The 25157-nt window shown below is 47.2% G+C and overlaps 1 protein-coding gene and 1 long non-coding RNA gene across 4 annotated transcripts in view; one reads left to right on the forward strand and one right to left on the reverse strand.

The window, feature by feature from the left end:
* LOC139081164 (uncharacterized) overlaps positions 1-14368 on the reverse strand; it is a 27557-nt gene extending 13189 nt beyond the window's left edge. The window contains exons 1-3 of one of the 2 annotated variants that reach the window (XR_011536249.1): positions 14289-14368; positions 1052-1146; positions 28-140 (exon numbers count right to left, since the gene is read on the reverse strand). This is a non-coding gene — a long non-coding RNA (uncharacterized lncRNA). Of the gene's footprint in view, positions 1-27; positions 141-1051; positions 1147-13102; positions 13651-14288 lie in introns of those variants that run through there. The other variant, XR_011536248.1, reaches the window with a different exon arrangement.
* LOC103542715 (small integral membrane protein 10-like protein 2A) lies at positions 10609-15770 on the forward strand. Of its 2 annotated transcripts, none has more exons than XM_070606182.1 (3): positions 10609-12730; positions 13646-13809; positions 14437-15770. In XM_070606182.1, exon 1 carries the CDS (start codon positions 12189-12191, stop codon positions 12423-12425), a length of 237 nt encoding a protein of 78 aa, XP_070462283.1. In that variant the 5' UTR covers positions 10609-12188; the 3' UTR covers positions 12426-12730; positions 13646-13809; positions 14437-15770. The 2 variants fall into 2 exon arrangements, with proteins under 2 accessions (XP_070462283.1, XP_070462282.1); XM_070606181.1 differs by having other exon boundaries at positions 11993-12730; positions 14597-15770.
* The last annotated feature ends 9387 nt before the right edge of the window (positions 15771-25157 follow it).

Raw genomic sequence — 25157 nt, forward strand, 5'->3', positions numbered from 1 at the left:
AAATAACATTTCAACCCATGTTCTCACCTCTAAAACAAAGGCCCCTGAGCAGCACACCTGCACTCACTGGGTTCTTGCAGTCGCTTTTCAACAATCCCATGCAGTCATCCTCCTGCTGCTTCCTGCTATGGCATGGCTTTCTAAAATAAGGATAAAAATAAAGATCAAAACTTTGGTGCTTAGGGGCCGGCCCCGTGGCCGAGCAGTTAACTTCGTGTGCTCTTCTTCAGTGGCCCGGGGTTCGCTGGTTCGGATCCTGCGTGTGGACCTACACACCGCTCATCAAGCCATGGTGTGGCAGCATCCCACATAGAGGAACTAGAATGATCTACAACTAGGATATACAACTATGTACTGGGGCTTTGGGGAGAAAAATAAAAAGAGGAAGATTGGCAACAGATGTTAGCTCAGGGCCACTCTGCTCATGAAAATAAATAAATAGCCAATGAAAAACAAAACTTTAGTGCTTAAAAGGTCAAAGTCAGGTTTATTTTAAATGAGAACCATCTCTTAAAGTCAATTTGTCTGTAACAGCGGTACCCATAGTGGACAGAGGAACACAAATAAGGACTGGAGATGTCACTGTGTAATGACAGGAACAGGTTGTAGAAAAAGGGTCTCTATCATGGACCTAGTCAGCAGTGCCCAGGAGTGACCCTGCCACTGCTGGAGTTCCTGTCTCTAGAGACCCAGAAAAGGGGTTTCAACATCAACACCAACACCATCTTTTTTTTTTTTTTTGAGGAAGATTAGCCCTGAGCTAACATCTGCTGCCAATCCTCCTCTTTTTGCTGAGGAAGACTGGCCCTGAGATAATATCCATGCCCATCTTCCTCCACTTTATATGTGGGACGCCTACCACAGCATGGCTTGCCAAGCAGTGCCATGTCCATACCCGGGATCTGAACCGGTAAACCCTGGGCCGCTGAGAAGCGCAACATGTGCACTTAACCACTGCACCACCGGGGCAGCCCAACACCATCTTTAACAGTGGCACAACGGACAGGAAAAAGGGGCTGCCCTCTGCCCAACTACATAGAGATGCACTTACTTGCCTGGCTGGTCTTAACAATTAGTTCTGGTTCCACTCTCTTCAAGTCGCAAACCCATAGGCTGACCACTCTTGGAATTTTTCCATCAGAGGTCCTGCAAAAGATGACCATTGTACATGCTCTGTACATATGACTGTCTCTACATGCTGTCTGCCCTAGAAGGCTGACCCTCACAGACTGCCTTACCTGGGCTTCCTTGCCCTCTGGCTGGTAGTTGGGTTTGGCCAACAGTAAGCAACTTCATGTGATCCAAGGATGGGAAGAGAGAGGCCAAGATGTTTACTCCCTACCACAACCCTAACTTGTCATTGTGTCTCTGGCAGAGGCTATGTCCCTCCACAATTGTAGCTCCTGGTGACTGACCCTTCCTCTATGAATCTACAATAACAGAAGGTAGATCAGTGGTTGCTCAGGTGTGGGAGGCAGGAAAGGATGGGAGGAAGACATTACAAAGGGGCATGAGGAGACTTGAGGGTGATGGATGCATTCATTTGATTGCACTGATGGTTTCAAGGGGGGGTATATACATGTCAAAGCTTATTAAATTATACACTTTAAATATGCTCCATATATTGTATGTCAGTTATACCTCAATAAAGGTGTCTAAAAAATGAAATGAACATTGTCTTTTATTTCATGCGATACACAAAAAATTATTTTTTTTTTCGGCTGGAGCAGGAATGTTCTCTTGCTGTGCACAGACACTTCCTGTAGCTCCACTCTCCTACTTTCTGGCATGGTGAGCCAGAAGCACCCAGCTGCCACTCCAGCCGGGCAGAGGAAAACCAAAAATTATTTTGAAATGGGTACCAGATCAAAATGCAAAAGTAAAACTCTAAGACATTGTTACTGAACCAAAGTGGGTCCACTTCTTGGTGAGTTAAAATCAAAGCCTTCACCAGAAATAGTTGTCACACGAAGTAAGATTTATCTTCAGCAACTAACAAGACCATGGAATCGTTTCCAAAGCCATGGCCCCTGAGCAAAGGAAAACAGGTGCCTTTTATTTCAGATGAGGAATGAATATTCAAAAGGGAGGTTTCCTCATCACATGTAGAGGTGGGTATTTGCTCACGCCAGTGCAGTTTGAAAATATGCTTCCACATACATTACATGTTATGGTAATAAGGCCTAAGCTCCTCCTAGGACAGAGATCTTAACATTAAAATGCAGCAAAGGTGACTCAGGTACTTCTCAGCCCATCAGAGCAGGTGTTGCTTTTGTGGTCGGGTTTGAACTGGCTCAGGGTGATTGGTAATTGCATCTCTTGACATAACTAAAAGAGAAACAGTCAAATGCTTCCCAAACCTCCTTTGAGTTACTCAGGGTGGTTAGTCCATGATAATTTCCAAAATAAAGCATAGGAGAAGACCTTGGTAACTTTGGGATAGGCACAGATTTCCTACACAGGACCAAAAACTATGAACCATAAAGAAAACATTGATAAATTAAACTTCATCAAAATTGAAAACTTCTGGTCTTTGAAATACACTGCAAAAATTAAAAGGCAAGCCATAGACTGGGAAAAAATATTTGCAAAACATGTATCCAACAAAGGCTTGGTATTTAAAATATATAAATGCCTCTTACAATTCAATTATAAATAGACAACCAAATTTTTTAAAGGTAGTGAAAGATTTGAATGAACACTACAAGAAAATAGATATTGCATGGCAAACAAGCATATGAAAAGATACTCAGCATCATTAGTCAGAAGTGAAACGCAAAAGAAAGCCACAATGAAATATCCGTACACACCCATTAGGATGGCTACAATGAAAAAGACTCCCACTACCAAGTGTTGCTATTAAACGAAGTCGCTAAATCCAGCCCACATTCAAGGCTGTGGACTGCCCAAGGAAGTGAATACCAGGTGGTGGGGGATCACTGGGAGCAGTCTTAAAAGCTGCCTACCACAAGTGACTGAGTCAACAATTTGTAACATAGCCATACGATTGAAAACTACTTAGTGTCAACAAAAATAATCCATAACCAATCTATAAACGAAAATTTGGGTGAGTTTATTCTGAGCTTAAATCTGAGGATTATAACCCGGGAGAGTCCTTCCACAAAGGAACAGAGCACTCCAAAGAAGTGGGGGTATACAGGGTGGTTATATACCCTCACAGAGTATGTTTCACATGTGATTGAAATGTCCCTTTTACAATAGTCACGAGGCTGCTCTGTCAGCACAGCGATTGATGGAAACGGCAGATAGGTCTGCTGTCTCAGTGAACGCTGCGGGGTGGCAGGTGTGTTGCCTCGGGCTGGGCGGTCACAGATGAACGCTGCAATCCGTTTCCAGCCTAAAGAAAGATGCTTAATCTTTAAGGAGATGCCAACGTTGGGAGGGGGAGAGAAGTTGCACCTCTATCTCAAGGGCCTTTGCGCTTGCCATAGGGAATCTCTAAAGCAGATATACAATGCATGCTCAACGGCCTCGGTCAGGCCCTTTTGGAAAGAAAAGGTCAGGCCGAATTAGGTTTACACAAAATGGCTTCCTCATATACTCCAATATATCCTATTACTTGCCATTTTTATTTGTCATTAGCAATAAAAAGAAACTAAATACTCACATGAAACATGGACAAATCTCAAAAATGTAATGCTTAGCAAAAAAGAGTAGACATAAATGATTTCATATTGTGTGATTCCGTTTATGTGAACCAGCTAGAAAAACAAATCCATAGTGACAAAAGAAAAATCTACAGTGACAGAAAACACACCAGGAGTGGCCTGCTCCAGGATATGGAGGGAAGCAGTTGGTTGAGAGGGGCACAAGGGAACTTTTTGTTGTGATGGAAATATTCTATATCTTGATTGTGGTCATAGCTACACAGATATATAAATGTAACAGAACTCATCAATATGTATCCTCAACATGGTTGCATTTCCTTGTATGTTAATTATACCTCAAACACAGGAAAACTCCGGAAGGTGGGAGTAAGGACTGCCTAGGGACCTTGGGACTTGAGGAAAGACAAGGCAGTGAGTTCCCGGGGCTTTCTTTTGGCCTCCCACAGATCCCTGCCAGGGCACTGGAGAAGCCTGCAACCTAGAACCTCCAACAAAGAAAAGCCTGCTCTCCTGAGTCAAAGAACTGGGGAAAAGGTGGCCTAACAGGACAGGACACCTTGTTAACTGTCCTCGCCTTCCTCCAGTCAAAGCACCCCACTCCTCTCCACAGTTTCAACAGGGCTAAGTGGGGACCTGATCTTCAATTCCTTCTCCAACCCCCTCGTGGAAACAGTTGGGCAGGACTGGTCAGCCCTCTGCTTTTCCGTCCACTGACAACCGCCAATTCTATATCCAGCAAATACATCCTTCAGGAATGAAGGCAAGATAAAGACTTCTCAGATGAAGGAAACCTAAGAGAATCAGTTGCCAGCAGACCTACCCTTAAAGAATGGCTAAAGGAAATTCTCTAACCAGAAAGGAAGTTATAACACAAGGAGGATGGGACTTCAGGAAGGAAGACAGACCAATGAGATGAGTAAAAGTCAGGGTAAATATAATAGAATAACCATCTCCTGATTAATTTTTTAAGATCAGGTTTTATAGTGAAAACAAGCTATAACGTCATCTGCTGTGGGTTCAATGTACAGAGAGGAAATACTTAGGCTATTTATATTTAAAAGGGAGAAAGGTAAAGGTGTTAACGAAACAAAGGGGATTTGCCTCCTGGCGAATTCAGTCAGACTCTCCACCAGAAGGAAGTAGCTGTCTCACAAAGTAAAGTATATTTGCAGCAAATAAGAGACCATGTGGAATCATTTCCAGAGTCATGGCGTCCCTGAACAAAGGGAAGCAGGGACTTTTATTTCAGATGGGGAATAAATATTCAAAAGACAGAGGTGGGTACTCGCTTGCACAGGCTCAGTTGGAAAACATGCTTCCCCACACACTGCGGGTCACATTATGGTAAGAAGGCCTAAGCTCCTCCTGGAGAGATCTTAGCATTGAAAATAAGGCAAAGGCCACAGGCATAGCTCTTGTGGTGAGGCCTGGTCGGTTGAGGGTGGTTGGTGATTGCATTCCTTAGCATAACAAAAGGGGAAAAAAAATTTGGAAGAATAGCTCAATGCTCCAAACCCAGCCTTGAGTTCCTCGGAGCAATTAGCCCATGACAAAGGGACCTAAATGGGAGTAAATTTTCTCCACTTCACTTGGTTTAAGTGCTCATACCAGTAAACAGTGGTATGTATGCATGTATATTGCATTAAAAAACTATAAAGTAAATAATAAAACTATAAAATAAAATACGTAAGATAAAAAGCTATACCAAGAGCTATATTCAAAAACACTATAGAGAAATCAAAATAGAATTTCTAAAAAATGTTCAAATATCCTACAGGAAGGCAAGAAAAGGGAAATAGGAATGAGAACAAAATGAACAACCAGAAAACAAATAATGGCAGATTGAAGCTGTAACATGTCAATAACCACTTTAAATATAAATGGCATAAGAAGAACAATTAAAAGACAGAAATTGTCAGGGTAGATGCTTAAAACACATCACCCATCTCTACACTGCCTGCAAGAACCTCACTTCAGAGTTTTATGTGATTTTAAAGATTTGTTCATTTTAAAGCATAACTTTATGCTTCTTATACAAAAAACATATTTTCAAAATAAAGTACAAAATAAAATTACTTAGTTTTATAATGAACACAAATATTAGTGAACATGGAAGCAAGAGCCTGGAACTGTAAAGAATCTTTCAGGCCATCTAGTTTAATGGCCCCATCATGGAAAACTTAATTTAGCAATATTCCTGACCAATAATTAATTTCCAGGTGGTGCTAGTGATGCGGACTTGGTGAGTCAAGGAGTTGAAAGAAAGATTTCTTGGACTCTCAAAGTCTGGCAGTAGTGCTCCCTTATTTAGAGAATAGCATGGGGACAGGACCCATGGGCAGTAAGAGCTGCAATGTGTTGAGGGTTAGAGCTAAATTTATAAGGCATAGATAGGTGAGTTATTTCTTTACAAGACAAAGGAAAGATTAAAAAAAATTGTTAAAATGGTAGCAGTGTAGTTAGGGTCTGATTATTGGGCGGTCCTATAACTTCAGATAAGAATCAGATCGGATTAAGTCAGAGCATCCTATACTTCCCAGATTGGTATGTAGGGCACGTCACCTTGGGCTTCTCTCCCTGGGGCAGCCTTGATTCTCATCACTAGGACACTTGAAATGACAGGGACCTCATTGGTTCTCAAGGCTGCCTACTCCTTATGTTGGCTAAGGACAGTTTCAGCCAACTGGCCTAAATTCTAAACCGTGGAATAGTACAGTAGAAGTTTAATCGCTCTTGAGCCTGGTAGACTTTCAAATATTTGAAGAAGCTCTGATGTTTCCTTTATAAGTTTTGGTTCTCTAAACTACAACCATTTTTTCAATCATTCGTCACAAGACATGGAACCAGTTCCTTCATCACCCACATTGTCTTCCTCTGGAAATACTCCAGAGGAATGCTCTCCTTAAAGTAATAAAACAGAACTAAAAAATATTTAAAAGGGGGGCCAGCCCCGTGTCTGAATGGTTAAGTTCACACACTCCACTTTGGCAGCCCAAGGTTTTGCCAGTTCGGATCCTGGGTGCGGACATGGCACTGCTCTTCAAGCCATGCTGAGGCGATGTCCCACATAGCACAAACAGAAGGACCTACAACTAGAATATACAACTATGTACTGGGGGCTTTGGGGAGAAGAATAAAAAAAAGAAGAAGAAGAAGATTGGCAACAGATGTTAGCTCAGGTGCCAATCTTTAAAAAAATTTTTTTAAAAATCGAAAGCATACTGGGGCTGGCCCCGTGGCCGAGTGGTTAAGTTCGCGCGCTCCGCTGCAGGCGACCCAGTGTTTCGTTGGTTCGAATCCTGGGCGCCGACATGGCACTGCTCATCAGACCACGCTGAGGCAGCATCCCACATGCCACAACTAGAAGAACCCACAACGAAGAATACACAACTATGTACCCGGGGGGCTTTGGGGAGAAAAAGGAAAAAATAAAATCTTTAAAAAAAAAAAATCGAAAGCATACAGAGTTTGGTTTCCGACTACAGTGGGATCAAACTAGAAATTAATAGAAAAATAACAAGAAAATCTCCAAAGGTGGAAAATAAACAATACACTCCTAATTAATTCTACATAATTTCTATGTAGTAACAATGAGCATGTACAAACTGAAATGAAAAACACAATATCATTTATAATTGCTTCAAAGAAAATGAATACTTAAGAATACATTTATTAAACATGTACAGGAATAAGACAGAAAATTATACAAATTTTGATGAAAGAAATCAAAGATCTCGGGGCTGGCCCGGTGGCATAGCTGTTAAGTTCACACATTTTGCTTCTCGGCGGCCCGGGGTTTGCCGGTTCGGATCCCGGGTGCGGACATGGCACCGCTTGGCAAAAAGCCATGCTGTGGTAGGCATCCCACATATAAAGTAGAGGAAGATGGGAATTGATTTTAGCTCAGGGCCAGTCTTCCTCAACAAAAAAAGAGGAGGATTGGCAGTAGTTAGCTCAGGGCTAATCTTCCTCAAAAAAAAAAAAAAATCAAAGATCTAAATAAATAAATAAATAGACATACTGAGTTCATGAATTTGAAGACTAAGTATAGAAATGGTGTCAATTCTCCCTCAAATTGGTCTGTGAGCTTAACTATTTCTAGCAAGACTTAATGTACCCATAGACAAGCTTATTCTAAAATTTATATGAGCAAACACAAGTCCTAGAATAGCTAAAGAAATGCTGAAAACGAAAAATAAAGTGGGATGACTCACTCTACCTGAAATGAACACATACTATAGATGTAGCTACAGTAATCAAGACACTGTAGTATCGGAGAAAAGATAAACACATAGACCAATGCAACAGAACAGAGGACAGCAAAATAGACCCATAGAAATATGCTCAACTGATCTTTGACAAAGATGAAAAAGAAATTCAGTGGAGGAAGGATAACCTTTTCAACAAATTGTGATCTAGCAATTGGACATATAGTCAAAAACTGAACCTGATGGGGGCCAGCCCAATGGCTGAGTGGTGAAAGTTCCACATGCTTCAGCAGCCCAGTTCGCCAGTTCGGATCTTGGGCACAGACCTACTCCACTCATCAGCCATGCTGTGGCAGTGTCCACATACAAAATAGAGGAAGACTGGCACAGATGTGAGCTCAGGGCTAATCTTCCTCGGCGAAAAGAGGAGGATTGGCAGCAGTTAGCTCAGGGCTAATCTTCCTCGAAAAAAAAAAAAGATTTTCATCATCGTTAGCTATTAGGGAAACACAAAATAAAATTACAATGAGCTATCACGATACAACTATCAGAATGGCTAAAATAAAAAATAGTAATAACACCAAATGCTGACAAAGATGCAGAAAAATTGGATATATTCATAAATTGCTGATGGGAACATAAAATGTTACAGCCACTCTGCAAAACAATTTGGAAGAGTCTTTCAAAACTAAACATGCACTTACCTTTTGACACAGCAATCACACTCTTGGGCATTTACCCCCAAGAAATGGAAATTTTTGTTCACACAGTAACCTGTAAACAAATATTCACAGCCTAATAGCCAAAACCTGGAAACAACCCTGAAGTCTTTCTCGGGTGAATGGTTACAAAACTGTGGTCCAACCATACCATACTACTCAGCAATAAAAAGAAAGAAACTATTGACACTCGACATTCCCAACAACTTGGATGACTCTCCAGAGAATGATGCTGAGTGAAAAATGTCAATCCCAAAAGGTTCCATACTATATAATTTCATTTGTATAACATTCTTGAAAAGACAAAATTATAGAAACAGACAACAGATTAGTGGTTGCCAGGCATTAAGGAGGGAGAACCAGATGAAAGTGAGTGTGGTCAAAAAGGGGCAACATGAGGGATCTTTTTGGTGATGGAACTATTCTGTATCTTTTTTAAAAATTTTATTTTTTGAGGAAGATTAGCCCTGAGCTAACTGCTACCAATCCTCCACTTTTCGCTGAGGAAGACTGGCCCTGAGCTAACATCTGTGCCCATCTTTCTCTACTTTATATGTGGGACGCCTGCCACAGCATAGTGTGCCGAGCGGTGCCATGTCCACACCCGGGATCCAGGCCAGCGAACCCTGGGCCGTGGAAGCGGAATGTGCGCACTTAACCGCTGCACCACCGGGCCAGCCCCACTATTCTGTATCTTGACTGTGGTAGAGGATGCATGAACCTACACATATGATAAAATTGCATGGAACTAATACACACACACACAAGATCAAATAAATTGGGGAAATCTGAACAAGATAGATGGATTGCATCGATATCCTGATTTTAATACTGTACTATAGTTTTTTTAAATTAAAAAAATTTTTTTTTTATTATTTTTTATTTTTTCCTTTTTCTTCCCAAAGCCCCCCGGTACATAGTTGTATATTCCTCATTGTGGGTCCTTCTTGTTGCGGCATGTGGGATGCCACCCTGCAGCGGAGCGCGCGAACTTAACCACTCGGCCACGGGGCCAGCTCCTACTATAGTTTTGAAAGATGCTACGCCTGTGGGAAACTGAGTAAAAGGTATATGGGGTTGCTCTGTATTTTTTCTTACAACTGCATGTAAATCTCAAAATAAAAAAGTTTAAAAAATCAATTGCAGTTCTGTATACTAACAACGAACATGTAGAAACCAAAATTAAACACACTTACAGCCACTCCAAAAAAAATGAAATAGATATAACCAACAAAATATGTACAGGGTCACTGACTGAGTACAAAGAAGTAGCCCAAAGGAGTTCTTTTGTGGTGATGAAATATTTTTGTGCTTGATTGTAGTTGTGGTTACACAAACCCTGACATGGAATAAAATTGCTAGAGCTATACATGTGCACACACACAAATTAATGCAGGTTACAAAAATGCTGGCAGCTGAATTAGGCCTGTAGTCTAGTTAATGGTAATGTTCCAATTTCAATTTCCTGGTTTTGATATTATGCTGCATCTATAGAAAATATCACCATTGGGGAAGCTGGGTGAAAGGCACAAGGTCTTTTTTGTACTATTTTCGCAACTTCCTGTGAGTCTATAATTATTTCAAAATAAAATGTTAAAAATAAATGAGATGAGGACAAGGAGAAGTTTCAGAAATGAGTGGAGGAAAAAGGCTCTGGGAATGAATGAGGCTGGATCCAGCCTGGAACAAAGGGCTCCTATGTGGTTTAGGTCTCTATTTCTGTGGCCCCTTCTTTTTCAAATAATTAATTTTTTCATTGTATTATACAAGTAATACTTATAGATATACATATACATAGAGAGTAAGAAGTATGTCTTCCTTCCTACTGCCTTCACCAGAAGTAAAGTGTGGAGTAGTTTGACATATCTGCGCTGGCATTTTTTCATGCATTCATACCCACGCATGGTTATGTTGATAAAATCATGATGCCACACAATAATCCAGTGTCTCTGAAACTCGCTTTTTTCCTTGACCATGTAGGAATGACCATTGCTCAATCCGTGTATATGAAGCTGCTGGGTTCCTTAAATAGTTATACAGAAGCCACAGAGATGTTCAGGTGTGACAGTGAACAGGCATTTTGAGAGGGTCTTAATACTCAGCCCAGTCTTCCCTGTGAAAACTGGGATGAGTTCGTGGTAAATCTACTTCTTGCAGACAGCTTTTAAAACTCATGACTATGAGGAAGCGTGAGCGTTTCAACAGTCTTGAAAACATGATGGAGTTTCGGTTAGATTTGGCTTAGACTAACAAGTTTAGATGCAACAGTGAAAAGGCCTTTATGCCCAGGAGCAAGAAAAAGGCTATGAACCAGAGCAAATGAGACCCTGAGAAGCTCCTGTGCAGCTCGCAGGGCAAACAATGGATGAAGAGCGTTTAGAAATCACTAGGGGGGAGCAAGGAGTTCAGGACATGCCACTCCAAAGTATGCCACCTTAGATATTTTGATTATTTTGAGCTGAAGCCACTTGAAAAACAGCAAATGCAGGGAGAGGCTTTCTCCGAAATCCCCTTATCTGCCTAAAGACAGATCCTCCAGAAGGAACTTGACCGGCCTAAGTCCCTTCCTTGGAAGTTTCACCAGCCGGGGAAGATAGCCTCTTACTAGAGGAGAGGGGACTGTTAGTGCACACCACCCCAGGCAAACTGGCACAAATCACCGCGCCTTCCATCTGCTCTTCTAAGGACCCGTTCATCTTTTCTGAAAATCATTCACTCCCCGAAATTGCCTACATCTTCCTTCCTCCTCCCCTTTTAAGATTACGGTATATAAGCTTGCAAATCTCACTGCCTTTCTGAGTGTTCACTGTTTTTTCCCTGTGATGCTCCTGTGCACGTAATATTAAGAATTAATAAATGTGTATACCTTTTCTCCTGTTAATCTGCCTGTAGTGGGTTTATTGCACAGACCGAAGAGGGGTACTGAACCTAGGAGAGTAGAGGGAAAGTGTTTCAACCCCTACAGGTGAAAGGAAGGACAATGGGGCAATTCACGAATAAAGAAATACACATGAGCAGCAAACACACCAGAAAGGAAAAAACGCGCGTGTGGGTTTGCTGACGCTCCACAGAGTTACCAGAGAAATGAATGCGAATTAGAGAAAGCTACAACGGGTTGGCTGGCCGGGTTTTCTGCGGAGACGCGGGGGAATGGTGTGAACGGCGGAGCGCGCTGTACAGAATCAGCATGGCGGTGCAGACCCCCGGCCCTCCACTCTGCCCTAGAGCGTTCCGCTAGAGCGATCTCTGCGGGTCACCGACTTCCAAGCCGCTCAGGCCCTGGGCTCCGCTCGCGGGAACCCAGGAGGGGACGGCCTCATGGGTGGGGCTTGCCGTGGGCGTGGCCGTGGGCGGGGCTGTGTCGGCGGCGGCTCTGCGGCGCCCGGCAAGGGGCGGGGCTCCGCTGGGGGCGGGGCTCAGCCGGCGGCCTCCGCTTAGGGAGCCGGCGAGGGGGCGGAGCCGTCCCTGGGCCGCGGAGGAGGGGTGGCGGCTGCGGCGCTGGCTGTGGCCCGAGCCCAGCCGGGGAGCTGGAGGCTGAGGGCGGGCCGGGGCGGGTCGCTCTAGACCTCGCGTCCACCTGCCCGCCCGCTCGCGCTCCGGCCGGTCGGCGGGGCCTGCCCGAGCCCGGGCCCATGGCGGCGTCGGTGGCTCTGACCGCGGCGGCGGCGGCGGCGGCCCTGTCGGGCCTGGCGGTGCGGCTGTCGCGCTCGGTGGCGGCCCGAGGCTCCTATGGCGCCTTCTGCAAGGGGCTCACGCGCACGCTGCTCACCTTCTTCGACCTGGCCTGGCGGCTGCGCATGAACTTCCCCTACTTCTACGTCGTGGCCTCCGTGATGCTCAACGTCCGCCTGCAGGTGCGGATCGAGTGAGCGCCCGCGGCCACAGCGGCCCGGCCCGACCCCCTACCGCCACCGACCCCCTGCGCCAGACCCCGACCCCTAGCCACCGACCCCCTGCGCCAGACCCGAGCTCCAGCCTGGGCCGTCACCAGCCCACACGCGTCGCGGCCGATGACAGATTGCACAGAAACTCCCAAGACGGGCCCTTTCGGTCGGGCTCGAGAAAATTATTTGAGTGCAGCCAACCTGTTGCCTCACATTGGCCGAGGGGGGAGGGGACCAGAAAGAAGCAATTCTGCAGCAGGAGCTCGACTCAGCTGGCCCTGACCACCAAGGTAGGTGACCAGAGGTTGGACTGGCGGGCTGGAGGGAGGCGGTTGCCATGACATCTAGATGTCCAAGTCCCTTGGGGGTTTGGGGGAAGGGACCCCAGGAAGCCCTACCCGCAAAGCTGCGGAGCCGAGCAGGGGCAAGGCAGGGCAGACGCAGGCTCTCTGGATCCCCGTGTCATGATGGCAAGATGGGGGGAGGGGCGGCGGCAGCCTAGGCAGCTCGCATCTGCATCTCGGAGGGTCAGCCCATCACCGACAGAGACCGGGGCGTCCCCTCCAGTCCACAGCCCAGTCCCCACCCCCCTGGGCCCGGAGCAGACCCTAGAGGAGAAAAGATGCTGCCACCCTTCTCCTCCACCCCCTGGGGTAGACCACCTGGAAGGATGGTTGTATTCTTGGCCACACATTCCCCAGGTCTGTCCGCTTCTGGGTCCTCAGGCCCCTGGGGCTCTCTGCAGCTCCTGGTACAGCCCTTTGCAGACTGCCTCCTGCCCTGTCTTTGGGGCCAGGGACCGCTCTCTGCCTGCTCCTGCTGTCCCGGTTGCTCCCCTCCGCCCTCTCTGAGGACCTCCCCCAAAGCCCTGCGTTTGCAGACAGGGAAGAGTGGGAAAGACTCTTCCTCTCTCGCCCTCCCCCAGGGTCTTGCTGTTCCACCATCTCAGCCATGCTCCCTCCAGCCCTCCCAGGGCCCTCCCGGTGCCACAGAATGCCCTCCCCCAGCCCTGGACGGCCTCCAGCAGCCCACCGTGTACCCAGAGGATCTGGGGAAATGGGAATCTCCTTGAGCAGAGGGCAGCTCTCCGGCTGGGTGGGGAGAGCAGAGGGAGAAGGGGCTTGTAGAGGAATCAACAGCTGGGGAAATGGGGACCTCTCGGGTGGCGGGCAACTCTCAAGTCTCCCTCTCTTTCTATCTTTCAGGAACTGCTGTGTGTAGGTGGTGACCCGCCCCTTCTCTGGCCTTGTCAAGAGAGTCAAATTGCTGCCCAGGGGCGCCCCTGGCCCTAGAGCTGCCTGGGGAGCAGCTGAGGGAAGGGCCTGATGGAGGAGGAGAGGAAGGGCCTTCCAGGCAGAGGCCCTGAAAGGTGAGGTAGCCCAGTGGTCAGGTTCCGGCATGCGGAAGGACAGACCCTGTCATCTGGGCCCTGAGATCTCCCAGCAATACCATGAGGGGGTTCTGTTCTCCCCTACGGATTGGGGAAACTGGGGCTCTGTGGGAGATAGGGATTGTCCCTTGTCACACAGATAAGAAGTGGTGGAGCTGAATCTGCCCTTAGGCCTGCACTCCCCCAGCTGACCCCCAGGCTTCTCCAAGACCTGGCACAGTGGGATGTGGGAGGGGAGCACAAGGCTCCCAGGGGACCTAGGGGGAGAGAGGTCCAGGGTGGGGAAGGTGTGGAACCAGCTTTCGTTGGAGCCGTATGAGAGGTCAGAGGGAAAACCAGGAGGACAGTCTGAGCTGAGAATGGCGCAAGAGAGATGAATCCCAGCACCCCCCCCCGCCCCCCACAGGGAGCCTAGGTCCTCACCCACAGAGCCTGGCCTCCCCAATCCCCACCCCTACCTCAGGCTTGACCAAGGGCTCCACAGCAGTTGGGTGGCACAAGCCTCTGAGTTTGGGTGGAGGGGTGGGGTGGGACATGATGTAACCAGGAGGGGGAAGGGCTAACCCTGGGGTGGGATGGGACATGACCCCATCTCTCTGTCCCCAGTCTCAGCCCAGGATCACACAGGAGAATCTCCTCTGGATGGGCTTGGATTGGTCCTAGAGGCCCTGGGTGTGCTGCTGACTGGCATACCAGGATGGCCAGGGGCAGCCCAGAGGGGCGCCAGGAGAGACCCTGGCCCTCACCACCCACCCCGCTCCCACAGCTGCTCTGACACTGGTTGCTCCAGGCCCATGTAATCAGAGTCCCTGGGACTGAAAACCGCAGCAGCCTGTTCAAGCCCAGAGACAGTGGCCCACTCCCACACCATGTGCCCTCTTCAGCTGCCCAGCAGGAGCCTGAGTCCTGGGTGAAGATCTCCGCCTCTCATCCCAGGGACTGAGGCTGGACCAGAGCCACCATGTGGCCCCCGCAGTTTCGCACAGACGGGGCCTGATGGCTTCCTTCCTTGTGCCAAGTCTCCTGGGAGCCCCCATCCTAGTGGTCCCCTCCACCCCAACTCTGTCCACCCAGGACCACTTCTGGGAGCCTGCCAGCCTGCTGACTCCATCCATCGATCTCCGGGGCAGCCTCTGAGAGATGAGAGCAACACGGGGCTGCATGAGAGGAGAGGAGGACGAGGGGCCTCCTTGGGGCTGACACACAGATGTGCCCCTTTCAAGCCCAGGTGTCACCCTCTGCGTGACTCCAGCATCTTTCTGAGCCAGCCAGGTGGGGAGGAGGAAGGCCTGAGAATGGCAAGAGGGAAGCTCTTCACTGAACGTGTGTGCGAGTGTGAGTGTGTGCGCGTGTGTGGTGGGGTGGGGTGCTGCTGTGGGGCAGGATGAGCGCACTGGGTGCCTGGCCCTCCCTGGGCAAGCGGCTCAGCTCGACCTGCCTGGGGCCTAGGAGGCCACTTCCCCACAGACAGGGCACAGCCTCAGGGTCCCTGGCTCAGAGACCTCCTCTCCTCAGAGAGCCCCACCCCACACAGAGGGGCGCAGCAAGTCCAGATGGCTCTGGCTCTGGCTGGCTGGGCTCAGAGGGGTTGGCGGGGGGTGGGTCCTCAGCCTGAGTTCCTGCCCCTGCTTTCCTTACCCTCTGGCCTTGAGTAGTTAGCACGCTTCTGCTCTCCCCCCTTCCCTCCTCCCCTGGGCCCTGGCTGCTCGACGGGCTCTCAGTGCACTTTATTTATTTGCAGCCTGCTTTTCAGGTAGCAGAGCTTCTAGAAAATCAAAGACCGACCTGAGTAAGACGACTTTCCCTTTTCTGTGTGTGAACTCTGTACTGGCAGCACAATCTGGTCAGAGATAATGGTCTTGTTCCTGCTGTTGTCACATCTTGTTGTCTAAGTAAAAAATAATAAGTCCTTGAGTTCAATAAAATACAATAAAACTGGAGGCCTCCTGTTTCTGGTGTGATGCGGTAGCTTGTAGCTTTGGAGGAGAGAGGGGCGGGTGGTGAGGTCACCCGGCTGATGGCCAGGAGCTACGGAGGGGAGCACCCTCAGAGGGCTGTAGGGGGGTCGGGCTGTGGCGGGGATGTCGGGCCTGTTCAGAGGATGCTCGGAGGCCCGACTTGACCTGGACCACTGTCCCCATGAGGAGAAGTCAGCAGCATAGGCCTGGCCCGAGAGGTGACAGTTTGTCCCAGACAGAACGTTCGTTTGAATAACCTAATACCTAAGTCTTCATTGTAGAGCCTGGTATTAGAAAGCACTTACTTCAGTTCAACCCCGAGGGTGGGCTGGGGGAGGTGAGGTGAAATAGACTGCAGATGGTTTTGTGTCACCTGGAGGCCCCCCAGCGGCAGCAGATGGCAAGTCCCCTGCCTCCCTGCTGGCTAGGAGGATGCGGAGTTTTGGAGAGGATAAACCACCAGGACCAGAAACCTGCTTCCCTTCCCCCACTCTAGACCCAACCTGCCTCTTCAGAGCCCCCCTCAGGGCCTCCCCAGAGAAGCCGGGCCAGGGGCGCTGAGGCTGCTGCAGGGTAAGGGTGGGCAGGCGGGCAGAGGGCTGGATGAGGGAGGCCGGGGCGGAGCGCAGCATCTGCAACCGAGGAAGGAAGGCCCACAGGCCCCAGGAGGGAGGTGGCCTGAGGACACGGGGTTATGGCCACTGAGGAGCACAGCCTGGGGCAAGGCACCCTGACAAGAGGGACCCTTCCAATATCTGCCACCATAGGAGGGATGGACCCCAGTCCCTGCCAGTGCCCTGAGCTTCACTCTCCTTTGTCCAGATGATCCTGTTCAGTCCTTGATGGTCCCGCACCCACTCCAGGGTTCATGTAGGCTGGCACAACCAAGTCAGGACAGGATCAGACCAGAGCTCGGGGTCCAAGGCCCGCTGAGGAGGGAGGACCACCCTTTCCTGCTATGGAAGAAGGCAGGCAGGGTCGTCCTGCTCTGGGTAAGAGTGGAGCCCTGAGCCTAGCCCTTCCACTGAGCACGGCGTGGCCCCAGGCCAGCCTTGCACACTCATGCATTTTCAGCAAGGAGCCTTCAGGGTGGTTGTGGGCATTCAGTATGATGATCCCTATCCAATGTTTGTCCTCATGTCTCACCTGGAGCAGCCTTGTCACTATGAGGAGAAGAAACCAAGTAAAGGGAACCGACATGTGATAAGAGCCCACCCAGCGCCAGGCACATGCTGGGTGCTTTGCTTCTGCAATCTCATCATAGTCACCACAGCTGCCTGTTGGAAGAGGTCATCAAGAGGACATGACTGCTGGTTGACCCACAAGCTGGACCTGGGCAATCAGAGGCTCCTCACCCCCTCCCCTGTCCTTGAAATGGATCTTCCACCCACCGTTCCCATAGTCGGAGCTGTTTCAAGGACACAGCCAGGAGAGAGTAAGGTGCTGTTGAGAACATGTGACAAACTCCATTTAACCTCTATATAAACTTTCAAGATTCTGGGGGACGGGGGCAGGGGCAGAGATCTACTCATCTTTCGGCCTCCCAAGACAAGCTTCATATGTAAGTTCCCTTGCTCATTATACCTGCCACCTACCAATCTGGAGTGGTCTGCCTCTATCTTCAGTTCTCCTTGCCCTCTGTGTACGGGGGCCAGTTTGTGAACCAACACCACCCAACCATTATTCCCATTTTACAGAGAAACTGAGGATTGGGCCCCAGTCTTAACTAGAACGCCAAGCAGAAGCTTTTGTCCTGAGGGCCCAGTGCCCTCTGGAGGGTCAGGGAATTGGGCTGGAGGAGTGGGGGAATGGCACAGGCTGAAGATGACCCTGTCCTTTCTAGGTAGGGGCCAGGAGACAGATAAGAAATCCAGGGCTTGGGGGTCAGAACTGGGGGCCTTCTCAGTATGGAGCTCCCCAATGGCAGCAGCTAGGGCCACGCTGAGATGGGCCCACCTGTCTTCTCCCCTACCTCCCACCTCTGGAGATTGACTGGGATCTAAGCAACTGAGTCAGGAGAGGGCAAAACAGCAGCCGAGTTGGCAATTCCTGGAGCACTAGAGCCCATACAGTAGAACACGAGAAATAGAAACAGTGCACAGAATCCCAGCCCACCCTACCCCTAAGGGAAACTGCTAAATTTGGGGTGAATTTTCACTTTGTGTGTATGTCTTTTATATATGCAACATTAGGAACATATGACTTTGAAACCTACTCCCCCATTCACGTGTATCTTAGCATGTGATTAATTTTTTTTCTGCATCTAAAGCTGCACAGTATCTCTTGTATGAAGGTTTCATCATGTGTTTCCCAATGCCTCGCGGTTGTTTTCCTTTATTGTTGTTTGTGGGGTTGGGTTTTGGTTGTTGTGAGGATTTGGTTTGCTTTTTGTTGTTTTTGTTCACGATGCAGTGACAGATGCCATTGTGGATAAATGCTGTGGCATATGATCAATTTCTTAACATATATTCCTAGAAGAGGGCCAAAGGATATGCAAGCTTTAGCGCTTTTGACACCCTCCGGAGTCGTGGTGCCAAGTTACTCACTCCACTCAGGAATGAGAGTGTTTTGAGACAAGGGTGGCAATTCTGGGTAACAACAGATGTTTCAAAATTTGTTACTGCCTTTCATTGCCTCAAGCTGAGTGTATTTCTCTCTCCTCAAGATCAGTGTAATCTTTCATTTAACCCATTATTTCCCTAAAACTTTTGCTTCCCCAATATCCCCAGTTTATAGTCAGAGTTAAATCCAGTCTCCAAGTGTCTTGGGATAAGGACCCAGATCCTTTCCTTCTTCTCCTCCCCTTTACATGGACCGAAGTCTTGTTCTTAAATCTCAATTGGATAAGCCAAATAATTTACTTTGATAGTAGTTTGCATGCCTTTGAATACATATCAAGATTAAATTTTTTCATATGCCCACTGGCCATTTGTACTTCTCTTTTCAACTACAGGGAGTAATTTTTTTATTGAGATACAATTGACATATAAATTGTGTAAGTTTAAGGTGTACAACATGTTGGTTTGATACATTTATATATTGCAATATGATTACCACTGTAGTGTTAGCTAACACCTCCACCACATCACATAATTACCATTTCTTTTTTGTGGTGAGAACATTTAAGACCTAGTCTATTAGCAACTTTGGAGTCTATGATACAATGTTTTTGACTATAATCACTATGCTGTGCATTACATCTCCAGAACTTATTTATCTACTACTTGCAAGTTTACACCCTTAAACAACATCTCCCCAGGTCCCCCCACCCAGCAGCCCCTGGTAACCAGCATTCTACTCTTTGTTTTTACAAAATTGGCTTTTTTAGATTCCATATGTCATATCATACAGTATTTGTCTTTCTCTGTTTTTCTTATCTCACTTAGCATAATGCCCTCAAGGTCCATCCATGTTGTCACAAATGGAAGAATTTCCTTCTTTCTCATGACTGAATAATATTCCATTGTGTGTGTATATGTATGTGTGTGTGTGTGTTTGTGTATATATACATACACACATATATATATTGCATCTTCTTTATCCATTTGTCCATTGATGGACACATAGGTTGTTTCCATATCTTGGCTATTGTGAATAATGCTGCAAGGAACATAGGAATGCAGACGTCTTTTCAATATCCTGTTTCCATTTCCTTCAGATATATACCCAGAAGTGAGATTGCTGGATCATATGTAGTTCTATTTTTAGAACCTAGGACCTAGGGTCAGGGGAGTGGGCCTGGTTCTGAGGCCAGCTTTCTCTGTGGTCTGCTGTGAAGTCGGGTGCTCACTTGACACTCCTCCCATGGGTGAGGTTTCTCACTCTGTGCTGGGCTGATAGGGCTTGGGGGAGAGGGGAGGGGGCCACGTAAATCTATCTTTCCTACTCTCCTCAATGCATCTTTTCTTATTTCTGTGCTTCACCCACGTGCTGTAATCTCTCACCTAGAATCCTTCGCTCTTATGAAGGTATTTTCGTGTGCAGGGGGAACACACACTAGAAATCCCCATGTCACCATTTTGCTGATGTCACTCCCTCTTCTCCATTATTGATATGTTTCCAAAAGTCTTGGCCGCCTCTCCGCACTTCCATGTCAGCTCCATGAGGGCAAGGATTCCTTTTGTTGTTCTCTGCTGTGCCCCCAGCACCCAGAACAGTGCCTGGCACATAGTGGGTGTTCATAATACTGGGGGAATAAACTGAGTAAGAGAAGGGTAAGGGCTTGCTTGGGCAAGTCCAGGCAACCTAGGGAGAAGATCCAGTTTCGAGGCAAGTCAGACCAAACCAGAAGATTTCACTTTTGCACTTGCCTCTTTCTCAATAGTATTCGTCCTTACTCATGACAACGTTACGGCTGGCTATAAACACAAGACCTACAGCTCAGAAGACATGAGATCCAGTCCCAACTCAGCTTTTTCCTGGCTTCATGATCTGTCTGCAGGGCTCTGGCTATGACAAAAACTTAAAAATAAATCAGCCAATAACTTGGGTTTTCTGTAATCTCAGTAACTCAACCTCCCTGGTGAAGATGAGCTGCACCACACAGTAAAATGGTATTGTTTCAAACATAAAAGCTAATTTGGAAACAAGTATTTGATTAATGTTTAGACAAACATTTCTGTAAACTTAAAATGACATTGCTCTAGATGACATATGTCACTAAGTGTATTTTTTATTATGATTGAATGGATGGGAGAATTCTCATCTATATCTTTTTGTTCAGCCCTCAATTAGTCCTGCGTATCTATTTTTTCCCCTTTGGTCAGGGAATGTCAGTTGATGTTACCTTTTCAACTGTGAAGCATGTTCTTTACACCGTCGAAACAACGTGTACCTTTGGTGTAGTTTCAACAGTGAAATTATGCTTCTCACCAGTTGCGTACACAGTACCTCCTCAAACATCCCGAGCAGGTGAGGAACGAAATGTTCTTTCCACGTAATTGGCAGTTAACTGGGGCAACGCTCTCAGAGGAAACTGCCCCGGGAGGAGCCGAGAGAACGTTCCACTCCCCGATAACTGATCCGAGTCCTTGCCTATGCATGTTTAGAACTAACACCCTTTACCAACCCCGAGACCTCACTTTGCAGTCAGCCCAGCAGCCCTGGGGTCAGCTCACTTGGGAGGATGCTCCTGGAGAACTAAAGTCCAGCTATCTGAAGTGGCAGTTACAACAGAGTGGTGAATGTAAGCCAGCTCTGTGACAGGGTTCCAGAGGCAAGGAGATCCCCCTGCTCTCCCCAAGCCTTCCTTCCTTGGAGGACAGGGCCCTCCTTCCTTCCTTCCTTGTTGTCTAAACACCCAAGGGTAGAATGGTGGCTGCGAGCCTGCCCCCAAAAGGTGCGAAGGCAGCCCGATGGCAGCCAGGGCCTGTGAGAGGAGAGAGTGAGGGTCTGGTGGGAAGGCTGCCCGAGGGTCAGAGTGCACGCAGCAGGACTGTGCACAGAAGCAAATGTGCGAGGAGGCCGGGAGGCAGGGGCCTCCACCTCTGCGGGAGCTAGAAACACGGAAAGGTGGAAAGAGAGCGAAACCTGCGTGATCCCTCTGCTCTTGGACTGATACCAGAGGTACCGAGGCAATCTCAGGGTTTTCAATGGATATAGAAATAAGATCTTGGTTTCTAAACACGAATATCTCCACGAAACAGGGCCACAGAACCTTGGAGAAATGGCTGAAGAAATGACATTTTTAATTCCCGACAAAACAAACCAAAGAACCACACATGAAACATCTATTAGTAAGATGGACAGTCCAACCTGTACGCGTCTAACGACAGCAGTGAAACGAACAAATCACAGCCTATTAGGAATCCAAATAGTAATAGAAGGAACCACAATGTCGATGAGAGACTTCAGTTAATACATGAGCCCTTCTGTTAATACAGCCACCACAATGATGACGACGGGGACAGCAGGGTCAGCGCGTCATCCCCTGATTAGGTTCCAGGTACTTGAATGCAGCTTCATCTGTTAAGAACCAGCCCAGGCAGCACAGCAGATGTGGGAAATGCAGGGGAGGGGAAGTGTCCTCACGCACTTCTCTGCCACCACCATCCCACCTTTGGACCAATTGGGGACTTTGGCGCTCGGGTGGGTGCAGGCCCAGCTCTCGGGGATCAGGGACACGCCCCCCCCATGCACATAAGATGGAGCCACGCCCTACCACCCGGGTAGGGGTGGGGGAGCCCCCTGGGGAGGGTCCTTGTGTAGGGGACAAGGGGACTGAGAGGGTACCTGGTGGGACCCCAGGCTGCCTCAGGCACTCCTCCTCCGCAGAGTCCACCCTCCTCTGGAAGAAGGTCACAGCCCTGGGCAGAAGCCTAACCATGGTCCTGATGTCCCCAAGGCCTGGGCACACACCACAGAGACGAAGCACAAGGCCTGCCTTTGTGGCAGCTGCTGCCTCACAGATGCCCTCTAGCCACAGTGGCCTTTTAAGAGCTCGTGCCTCCTGCTTCCATTCCTCAGTCTCTGTGCTCCTGCCCCAAGGGACACTGCTGTCACCATAGGAGTTGGCACGTGCCCTACCTCGGTGCCTTTGAGCACGTGTCATGCGGGGCCCAGCCCCACTGCCATCCAGCCAATAGGCGTGGAGTGGGTGGGCTCTTGCGGCCAGTAAGAGGTGGTGGGTGGGGACATTCTGGCTCCTCTCTTCACTGTGAGGGCACAAATATGGCGGTCATAGGGAAATGGGCTGGGGTTTGGGCTCCTCTGTGTGCCTCAGGGGTAGAGGGGCTCCTCTGTGGGGTCCCTGGGAACATAGGAGCCTGGCATGGAAGGTATGGCTTTTTGAGCAGGGCTGCAGTCTTAGAAGAGGCTGGTGGCTCCACATCCCCCTACACTGGGAGTCTTTCTCTTCTGCCTCATAGACAACATCGTCTGTGAACGGGAATTAAGGAGACCAGGGAAGACCTGGTCCAAACATCCTAGAGATGTATACCATGAGCAAGTGGGATTTATCCCAGGAATGCAAAGTTGGTTTAACATCTGAAAATCAACTAATGTTATACTCTATATTAATAGAACAAGGAGGGGGAAACATGCCCATTGCAGTAGATGCAGAAAACAGATTTGACAAAATCCAACGGCCATTCGTGATAAAAAAACTTTCAACAAATTTGGAATAGAAGGGAACTTCCTCAACTTAATAAAGTGTCTACATAAACTCACAGCGTGCATCGTACTTACTGGTGAAAGAGTGAATGTTTGCCCTAATATTGAGGACAATGCAGAATGTCCACTTTTGCCATTTCTATGAAACATTGTACGGGAGGTTCTAGCCAGTGGAATAAGCTCCCCACCAACACCAAAACAAAACCCTACTGATTGGAAAGGAAGAAATAAAACTGTTTTTGCTCACAGATGATCGTATATGGAGAAAATCCCAAGACATGCACACACAAAAAAAAGCTACAAGACCCGTAAACAAATTTAGCAAGGTCACAGGACACAAGATCAATATTACAATATCAATTGTATTTCTATATACTAGCAACAAAAATTCCAAAAATGAAACTAAGAAAATAATTTGATTCACAATAGGCTTAAAAAGAATAAAAGACTTAGGGAGAAGTCAGATAAAATATGTGTAAGACTTGCATACTAAAAATCACAAAACATTGCTGGGAACATTTAAAGAAGCTCTAAATGAAGAGACATTTCATGGATTGGTAGACTCAATATTGTCAAGATGGCAGTCTTCCCCAAATTTATCTGTAGATTGAACACAATGTCTATCAAAATCTCAGCGGACTTTCCTGTAGAAATCGATGAGCTGATCCTAAAATGTATGTGGAAATGTATATTAACTTAAACAGCCCTACACTTTGAAAGAGAAGAACAAAGTTGCAGGACTTACTGCATCTATTTCAGAACTTCTTAGAGAGCCACAGTAATGAACACAGTGTGGCATTGGTGCAGAGAGAGGTGCACGATCAAGGGAACAGACTGAGAGACTATAAACATAGCCTTACATTCGTGATCAATTGAGCTTTTTATTGTGGCAAAACACATATAACATAAAATTTGCCATTTTAACCATTTTAAAGCAGGCAATTCAGTGGCATGAAGCACATTCACAATGTTGTGCAGCATCACCACTATCTAGTTCCAGAACATTTTCATCACCACAAAGGGAAACGTCATACCCATTAAGCAGTCAGTCCATGTTCTTTCCCCACCCCAGCCCCTGGCAACCATAAATATGCTTTCTGTCTCTGTGTATATGCCTATGCTGGATATTTCGTAAAAATGGGATCAGATGACATGTGACCTTTTATATCTGGCTTCTTTAACTTAGCGTAACGTTTTGGAGGTTCATCCACATTGTTGTGTGTATCAGTACCTTGTTCCTTTTTACGGCTAAATGATATTCCATTTTATGGATAGACCACATTTTGTTTATCCATTCATCTGGTGATGGACGTTTGTATTGTTTCCACCTTTGGGCCATCGTGAATAGTGCTACTGTGAACGTTCATGTACAAGTTTTGTTTGAACACCTGATTTTAATGTTGGGGGTCCATATCTAGGATTAGAATTACTGGGTCACATGGTAGTTCTGTGTTTAACTCACTGAAGAACCACCACACTGTTTTACAGAGAGGCTGCACCATTTTACACCCCCACTAGTAATGGATGATGGTGCTAATTTTTCCACATCCTCTTCAACACTTGTTATTTTCCTTTTTTAAAATTATGGCTATCCTAGCGTGAAGTAGCATCTCATTGTAATGTTAATTTGCATTTCCCTAAAGACTAATGATGTCAAACATCTTTTCATTTGCTTGTTGGCCATTTGTATCTTTTTTGTAGAAATATGAACTTAGGGATAAATTCGACAAAAGATATGGAAGAACTGAAAACTACAAAAAATTAAAGAATACATCCACAAACCAATGGAGAAATATACCATGCTCACAGATTTGAAGACAATGTTGCTAGAGGTCAGCTCTCCCAACCTGATCTGTCGATTCAGCGCATTCCCAATAAAGTCACAGCAGGACTTTTTAAAGAAACCGAAAGGTGATTCCAACGTTTCCATAGAAGTGCAAAAGGCTTGGGACAGCAAAACAATTTTGAAAAAGAACAAAGTTGCAGGACTTACACCACCTGGTTTTAAGACTCGCCATAGAACAACAATAATGCAGGCAGTGTGGTATCGCATAAAGCAGAGATCAATGGAACAGAACAGAGAGTCCAGAACATTCTCACAACTATGTGGACAACTGACTTTTGACAGAAGCGTCAAGGCAATCCAACAGAGAAGGGATAATATTTTCAACAAATAGTGCTGGAAACATTGGGAAAGCATCTCTTTAAAAACGAAACTTGACCCTTACTTCACACCATATATGAAAATTAACTCAAAAT

This window comes from Equus przewalskii, chromosome X (genome assembly GCF_037783145.1).
Source record: "Equus przewalskii isolate Varuska chromosome X, EquPr2, whole genome shotgun sequence".
Taxonomy (NCBI): domain Eukaryota; kingdom Metazoa; phylum Chordata; class Mammalia; order Perissodactyla; family Equidae; genus Equus; species Equus przewalskii.

What these genes read in the sequence shown, in the direction of transcription:
- LOC103542715 (XM_070606182.1), top strand. Translation starts at nt 12,189, where the DNA reads ATGGCGGCGTCGGTGGCTCTGACCGCGGCGGCGGCGGCGGCGGCCCTG.